This window comes from Fukomys damarensis, unplaced genomic scaffold (assembly GCF_012274545.1).
Source record: "Fukomys damarensis isolate Sample0158 unplaced genomic scaffold, DMR_v1.0_HiC HiC_scaffold_33, whole genome shotgun sequence".
NCBI classification, from domain to species: domain Eukaryota; kingdom Metazoa; phylum Chordata; class Mammalia; order Rodentia; family Bathyergidae; genus Fukomys; species Fukomys damarensis.
The window spans coordinates 51007352-51014863 of record NW_022900945.1 but is presented as its reverse complement, the minus strand read 5'-3'; the positions used below and the strand labels follow the sequence as shown (position 1 = coordinate 51014863).

The following is a 7512-nucleotide window of genomic DNA, read 5'->3' as shown; positions in this document are numbered from 1 at the left end:
AAAAAAAAAAAAAAAAAAAAAAAATGCTGGGGATGTAGATCACTGCAAAGGCCCTGGGTTCAGTCCCCAGTACCACTGAAAGAAAAGAAAGACTTCTTAGAGAATTCATGATCCCAGAGATGAGCTGAGAGAAGTTAGATGTTCCTGTTCCTCTTCCTGAGGGACTCAGTGAGTGGGTTTCTGTTTTCTTGGATGATAAATAATCTTATTTATTGAAAGAGGAATGAACCCCATGCACAACCCTGTATAATGTGTTTCACTGAATGGGCTCCCATCCCCTTGTTTGGTGAGAGAGCTGGCCTTCCCCCAGGGAGTGAGGAACCCAAGACAAGGTGTCTTTTGTTGTTAGAGCAGAATCCTTCGCAGAGCCACCTGTCCACTGACCGGTCCCTCCCTCCCTCAGGGTTACCTTCCCCCCACCAAGAATGGGGCAGAGCCCAAGAGGCCCAGCCGCCCCATCAACATCACCCCCCTGGCTAGACTTTCGGCCACTGTTCCCAACACCATCGTGGTCAACTGGTCATCTGAGTTTGGACGGGTGAGTAGGGAAAACGGCTCCCGGAAAGGACTGTCGGGCAGCGAGGAGCCACCCTGGGTCTCTGGTCTTCGTGGGACCAAAGAGGGCAGTGGTGGAGTTAGAAGCAGAAGCTAATTCTTTCTCTCCACCCCAAGTAGAATTACTCCTTGTCTGTGTACCTGGTGAGGCAGTTGACTGCAGGGACCCTTCTACAAAAACTCAGAGCCAAGGGGATCCGGAACCCGGACCACTCCCGGGCATTGAGTGAGTGACATCCTCCCTCTCGCTTCCCCTCTGATCCAACTCCAAGTCTTCGGGCCTTCCAGCCTTCATAATGAAACCCACAGCTCGGCTCGCGTGTGACAGCTTCTCACGAGAATCCCCGCCCTCCCATATGCCTCACTGGTCTTCGCAGTTGGAAGCTGGGTCACTCCCAGGCCATGAATGACAGCCAGTGTCTTCCATTCACACATCTGCTTTACTCCTCACAGATTCCAAGTCCAGCCCTGTTAGGATATGGGTTCTCAGGACTGGAGGGAGTCTTAAGGGTCATCCTGTGTGACTCACAAGATGTTTTAGTTCTAGGTCACCTCTAACCCAGCCAAAGTGGCACCTGACTGTGTTTAAGTATGTCTGGGATTGGGCAAACCTCTCCCCCACACCCAGCCTTCATGAGCAGATCCCAAACCACTCCAGAGACTACCCAGCTGCCTTCAGCCGGGGTGGTCTGCTGGACGTGCTGATCCCCCAGTTTCCCCACCCTTGCTGACCCCATGGCTTTTGCCTCACTCTTGTTTCAGTAAAGGAGAAGCTGACCGCTGACCCTGACAGTGAGGTGGCTACTACGAGTCTGCGGGTGTCACTCATGTGCCCGGTGGGTATGGGGGAGGATGGTTGGGTCTCTGACTGGGGACACTAGAGGTTTCTTGGAATGAAACCAGCGCAGAGGCTCTGACTACAGAATTATTCTCAGCTAGGGAAGATGCGCCTGACTGTCCCGTGTCGTGCCCTCACCTGCGCCCACCTGCAGAGCTTCGATGCCGCCCTTTACCTACAGATGAATGAGAAGAAGCCAACGTGGACGTGTCCCGTGTGTGACAAGAAGGCACCCTACGAATCTCTCATTATTGACGGGTAAGGCCATTCTGCTGCCTCTTCCTGGGACATCCACTAGGCCCTCCTTTTCCTAAACGGGGCTCACCGTCCTTTCCATGAACCCAGCTCTGTCTTCGAGATCTCCATCTGCTGGAGACACAGCATCCATGGCCTAGTGTGTGAAGGGATCCTGCTGATCACTTTGCACATTATCATACCGAACCCTCATGAGAACCCTGGGAGATAAGTACCATCATTACAGATGAGGAAACTGGGGCCCAGAGAGATTCTTGCTGGAGATCACACTGTTAGTAAGTGGCAGAGACACTGTACTGAACTGTTTTATTACCTACAGCTACCTCCTACTGAACGTAATTTAAAAAAATTTTTTTTATTTTTATTTTTTGGGGATCAAACTCAGGACCTTGTGCTTGCAAGGCAGACGAGGCACCACTGAGCTAAATCTCAGGCCTAAGTGTAATTTTTTTAAATGTGGTAGCGGAAGGTTGAACCCATGGCCTCGTGTTAGGTGAATGCTTTACCTCTAAGCCACACCCCTAGCCCTTGCTGAGCCTAGTAACAGGGTTCTTTTGAGGACCTGGTTTTGCTAAGCTATTTACCCCCTAACCCCACAGGAGCATTTTTATTTTTCATAGGCAAAGAAAAAAAAATTTTTTCCCATAAGCAAGAATTTCTTTTTCCTAGCTGGTTTTAACTCCATTCCAGAGCCTTCTTTATGGCTGTTGTTCAGTGTCTTTTTTTTTTTCTATTGGGGTTTTGGTTTTTTTAAGACTGTTTTGCTTTGTAGTGCAGGCTGGCCTCGAACTCACCTTGTAGTCCAGGCTGGCCTCGAACTTGTGATCCTCCTACCTCAGCCTCCCAAGTGCTGGGATCAACAGGCGTGTGCCACCACATCAAGGTGTCTTTTTTTGAGTTGGTTTATGAAATTCTCTGTCTTGTTGCTAGAACTATACCTAACAGGTATTCACATTACATTTATTTTAAAACCTAGCACCCAAAGTTTGTAAAGCTCTTTTACATTTTACTTAACTTTAGGCAAGGGTAACAACTCACCACCTACTATGCCTTCTGAGTTGTCACAGAACTCTGCTGAATTCTCATCTTTCCCCTCTCCTAGTTTATTCATGGAGATTCTTAATTCCTGTTCGGACTGTGATGAGATACAGTTTATGGAAGATGGTTCCTGGTGCCCAATGAAACCCAAAAAGGAGGCATCTGAGGTTTGCCCCCCACCAGGGTATGGGCTGGATGGTGAGTGACCCTCTGTCCTCTAGCTGAGCTAAATCTTGAATGGGCCTTTTTCTGAGACACATTCTTCTTAACCACCCACAGGCCTCCAGTACAGCCCAGTCCAAGAAGGAAATCCATCAGAGAGTAAGAAGAAGGTTGAAGTTATTGACTTGACAATAGAAAGCTCTTCTGATGAGGAGGATCTACCTCCAACCAAGAAGCACTGTCCTGTTACCTCAGCTGTCATCCCGGCCCTACCCGGAAGCAAAGGGTAAGAAAACGGGTGAAATCTACAGCAAGAGAGGCAGGGGAAGAAGTCAGCAATGATTTCTGGTCATCGGGCAAACCCTCCCAGGGCAAGGGAAAGGTGGACAGGAGGCCAGCTGGGGAAGTCGAGTTGGGTGTGGATATCTGTGGTTCACCCCATCTCTTTTCTGTTCACAGAGTCCTGACTTCTAGTCACCAGCCATCCTCGGTGCTGCGGAGCCCTGCAGTGGGCACGCTGGGCGGCGACTTCCTGTCCAGTCTCCCACTACACGAGTACCCACCTGCCTTCCCCCTGGGGGCCGACATCCAAGGTATGCCAGACCCTAACGTGGGGTTCTGTAATCCCACACCCTCCTCAGAACACTGGCTCCTTTTCAAATCCTCCTGGCTCTCTTGGAAAGGAACATTTTATAGGAGGTTGATTTTGGTTTTTCTTCTTTTCTTACCAGGTTTAGATTTATTTTCTTTTCTTCAGACTGAGAGTCAGGTAAGTGGTCCCTTCTCCTCCAATGAAGATCTGAGCTCCATGCAGCTTCCTTGCTAGGAACTGATGGCAGTGCCTCCCTCCCTGTGTCTTTCTAGATCCCGTTACCGTTAAGTTTTCAGTGTAGTTCTCTCCCTGCCTACTCAGCCCTACACACCATCGGCACTGACAGCACCATGCCCGTCTGTCAGCTGCACAGACCACACACTGCAGATGCCTCAGGGCCAAGAACTTAGTGAGCTGGAGGGGCTGCATCAAGGTGGGCAGACAGGAAGGGTGTGGGGAAGTAGGGTAGAGTCAGAGAGATCCTCCTGTTTCTTGAGAATTCCTTGAGACTCGGGGGTTAACTCACTCCATAAACTGTCCCTAAGTTGAGTGATAGAAGGCTGGTAAGTCTTGATAAAATCTTAAACTGTGCCCCTGATTCTTCCCAGCACTATGGTCCTTCGGTCATCACCTCGCTAGATGAACAAGATGCCCTTGGCCACTTCTTCCAGTACCGGGGGACCCCTTCCCACTTTCTGGGCCCCCTGGCCCCCACGTTGGGCAGCTCGCACCGCACCTCCACTCCAGCACCCCCCGCTGGGCGCGTCAGCAGCATTGTGCCTCCTGGAGGGTCGTTGCGGGAGGGACCCCTGCCTTCTGGTCCCTCCTTGACTGGCTGTCGGTCAGACATCATTTCCCTAGACTGAATTCCTTGGATTGTGAAACCTTCACTGTCCCTCAGCACAGAGCAAGTGTGCTGTGGTGGTGCAGCCCCTGGCCACTCTGACCCCTAGGGGGGTTTTGGCCAAAGGCCCGACAGATCTTCACGGATACCACTTTTGGCCTGTCTACCAAGGCCAGCACCCAAAGGGTTAATATTTAACCTCTTTTTAAAGACACCGGGGTCTATTTTTGGAAGTGTTCTTTGGATGGCAGCACATTCCTTTGGGTATGTTTGTTAACTCAGGCAGTGGGGGGCCGACGGGATGAGTTGGGGAGATGGCCCGAATCATCAGCCTTCTCGCTGTCTAGAGTGGGAAAGGTTTCTCCTCTTGTCTCCAAGGTGCCCCTCTTCCTTCCCATCCCCCAAACCCAACCGTCTGTTCTTTCCATGTTTATTCCATTCCCTTTAGCCACACAGACAGGTGGTAAAACCAAGACAGCAGTTTCAGAGATAGACAGAGATCTCTATTTTGGGTTGAAGATTTTTTTGTACATAAATGAGAAAAACCAAAACACTCCAAAGATGACTTCCCTTGCCTCCTACTTCCCAGTATGACTGAGAAGATAAGGCCTTAGTCGTGATCTCCAGGGGTCTGGAAGCAGGGAGGGCCTGGTCTATTGCCCAGGTCTCTCTCTATTTATATATATTTAAGTTCACAATGTTTCTTAATGCCAATCGGCCCAGGGCCTAAGCTTCCAGAGACCCATGGCCTGGTGGGTAGGCCTGGCTCTTTCTGCACCTTCCCTGGGTGGTTGGAGGAGCGTGTGCCCTCCTTCCAGTCTTTGTTTTTTCAGGCTCCTCTGGGGCCTAGGACTTGGTTGTAATTTTACTTTTTATTCCCAAAGTTGTAGCAAAGTTCTCACCCACAATAAAGGTTGTGAATGTTCATGAGTGTCATGAGGTGGACTGGGGAGGGAGCGATGCCCTTCACTTTCCAGATCTCTGGTTTGGGGGAGGAGGGTCCATGTTCCGTCCTTTGCTGGCTCCAGGTCCCACTTTCACTTGGTGGGGACATTACCCAGGGCTCTCTGAGGACAGTTCTTCCTTCCTCTCCTCCACTGTGGGGCCCTCACCTTTACCTGCCCAGGTGTTGCAGCCAGAGCCTGAGAGCAAACTTGGTTCCGGTGCTGACCCTCTCTTTGTCCTCTGCTGTGGCTGGTGTCGTCTGCAGCAGTGTGGACATGGGCACAGCCACAGGTCGGGCTCCTCCATCCTCTTCTAGCTGTATGGCACTGCATAAGGACAGTTCCTGTCTGGGTTGTGCCTTATAGTTTGCAGAGAACTTCCTTATGTTAGGAGATTCAACCTTCCCAACTACAGCAGGAGGTAGGTGGGTGGGTGTCAACTTCATTTTACAGAAAGGAAAAGGTTTAAGGAATGGCTTCTACCTATGCAAAGCTGAAATTCAAACCTAGGTCTTCAATGCCAGCCAGATGGACTGAGAACCCTTGGTCAGTGCCCTAAGTTTGCCCACAGATCCAAAATTCTATCCTGAAGAAAATGAACTCAATGTGTATGTGTTGGCATGTTGAAGGCTAAGGGAGAAGCTTTACTTACGGGACAGAGGGTGGCAGGTCCTGGTGGAGAAAGCCAGCTGTCTCTGTCCCATCCTCTGTAGCTGCCACTGCAGCCGCTACCTTTGGTCCCAGCCACATAAGGGCATTCACCTCTCCTGGGTTTGGTTGGATCTGGGCCTGGGATTAGACATGTTGGACCTTCAGTCGGCTGTCAGTCGGCTGTCGGTCGGCTGTCGCTGAAAGCGCTATTCTTGATCACACACTGCTCAGTGAGTGGAGCGATGGGGTAGGGCTGGGGAGAGGGCACAGGGCACTGGGCACTGTTGGTCCTCAGGCTCTGCCCCCACCCGGGTTGAACCTGGCTGCTTGGATTCCCATAAGCCCTGCTTCCTGAATCCACTGCCACACCTACTTGCAGCTGCTGCTGTGACTCCTGGGAGATCACGAGTAGATAGAGAACAATGTGGTGATATCTGGGGAGACCCCAGCTTAGCCGTGGTGGGTAGGCAGACTGAAATGAAAACAGAACACCCTGTCAGGTTTGAGACTTAAGTATAGCTTTGGGCTGACACAAAAGGCTGGCTAGAAGCTGGGAAGTGGATGGTAGATGGGTGAGGACTGTCATGGGTTTGGATACCAGCCCCCGGTCCACCCCTGTGCTTTCCCCAGTGGCCAAGGCAGGTATGGACTCCAGGGAGCTGTTGAGGTCTGTTAAACCGAGGGATCCCTTCCCACCCCGTCTCACCTCCCATAGCCCCAGAGGGACCCAGGAGAACTGGTCCTCGGGCAGCTGTAGTCCGCACTCCTCCCATAGCTCTCGAAGCCCTCCATCCAACAACTGGGAGTCAGAGGGCAGTCAGAATGGCCAGCGGACTCCCCGAGTCCTTCTCTTTGCCCCTCCCTAGCCCATTGGATCAACGGACCGGTAGATACCTCCTCCTCAGGCTCCACGTGTCCACCTGCAGTAGGAGGAACCAGCAGGTGAATGCTGGTTGTCTTCACCAGAAACCTTTACTGCTGCCCTCCCGCCACCCGAGTGGACAGCGGCAGCCCCTTGTAATTGTGGGTATGTCAGGGTGGGCCGGGAAGGGGTGGAGCAGGGGGCCCCTGTATCCTGAGCACTCACCTGGGGGTACCCAGAGGTTGGGGGAGATTCTGAGAATGCGTGTCCTTCGGGTCAACAAGACAGTCTGGTCGCCGGACTGTAGAAGGACGGCCACACCCAGGTCCACACCTCGATTCGTGGGCAGCGTGGCCTTAGGGACCATGGGCTGCTGGGCCAGGGCCGCAAAAGGGCAGAAAGGGGGTCGCTGGCAAGAGGGAGACGCCTGGTTTAAGTCGGGCTTCAGAGCCGGGGCACGAGCATGGAGGTGGGGCTTTCAGAACCGGGGAGCCCACTAGTGGGAGGCTCTGGCCTCTCGCCGCCAACGCTTCCCACCCCTCACGGTCCCCGTCTTCGGCCTTCGCCTCCCCCTAGGGCCCCCCTGCTCCCCACCTGGAGCGGAAGCCTGTCCGAGGCCTCCGGGGACGGCCTGTCCGAGAGGATGAGCTGTCCTCGCTTCAAGCTGCAGTGCGTGGGCCACGGCCCGAGCCCTGGGCCAGCGCCTAGGAGGCCGCACACGCTCTGCGCGAAGCTCACCGACTCCGGGCGCCCGGACAGCAGCAGCAGCAC

General features: G+C 52.8%; 2 protein-coding genes and 1 long non-coding RNA gene across 9 annotated transcripts in view; 2 read left to right on the top strand and 1 right to left on the bottom strand.

The window, feature by feature from the left end:
- Positions 1–5212, top strand: part of Pias3 (protein inhibitor of activated STAT 3) — a 9866-nt gene extending 4654 nt beyond the window's left edge. The window contains exons 6-15 of one of the 2 annotated variants that reach the window (XM_010629508.2): positions 404–538; positions 676–781; positions 1318–1391; positions 1491–1651; positions 2751–2884; positions 2966–3134; positions 3308–3441; positions 3580–3617; positions 3713–3873; positions 4049–4130. In XM_010629508.2, coding sequence (XP_010627810.1) covers positions 404–538; positions 676–781; positions 1318–1391; positions 1491–1651; positions 2751–2884; positions 2966–3134; positions 3308–3441; positions 3580–3617; positions 3713–3850 — 1089 coding nt within the window. In that variant the 3' untranslated portion in view covers positions 3851–3873; positions 4049–4130. Of the gene's footprint in view, positions 1–403; positions 539–675; positions 782–1317; positions 1392–1490; positions 1652–2750; positions 2885–2965; positions 3135–3307; positions 3442–3579; positions 3618–3712; positions 3874–4048 lie in introns of both variants that reach the window. The other variant, XM_010629507.3, reaches the window with a different exon arrangement.
- Positions 5187–7512, bottom strand: part of Nudt17 (nudix hydrolase 17) — a 2809-nt gene continuing 483 nt past the window's right edge. The window contains exons 2-8 of one of the 6 annotated variants that reach the window (XM_019208229.2): positions 7336–7512; positions 6967–7042; positions 6764–6799; positions 6586–6678; positions 6253–6351; positions 5881–6017; positions 5187–5555 (exon numbers count right to left, since the gene is read on the bottom strand). In XM_019208229.2, coding sequence (XP_019063774.1) covers positions 5322–5555; positions 5881–6017; positions 6253–6351; positions 6586–6678; positions 6764–6799; positions 6967–7042; positions 7336–7512 — 852 coding nt within the window. In that variant the 3' untranslated portion in view covers positions 5187–5321. Of the gene's footprint in view, positions 5556–5880; positions 6018–6252; positions 6352–6585; positions 6679–6763; positions 6800–6966; positions 7151–7335 lie in introns of all 6 variants that reach the window. The other 5 variants (XM_010629500.3, XM_010629496.2, XM_010629495.3 and 2 more) reach the window with 5 other exon arrangements.
- LOC104865788 overlaps positions 6785–7512 on the top strand; it is a 5507-nt gene continuing 4779 nt past the window's right edge. The window contains exon 1 of the long non-coding RNA XR_781263.2: positions 6785–6906. This is a non-coding gene — a long non-coding RNA (uncharacterized LOC104865788). The remainder of the gene's footprint in view (positions 6907–7512) is intronic.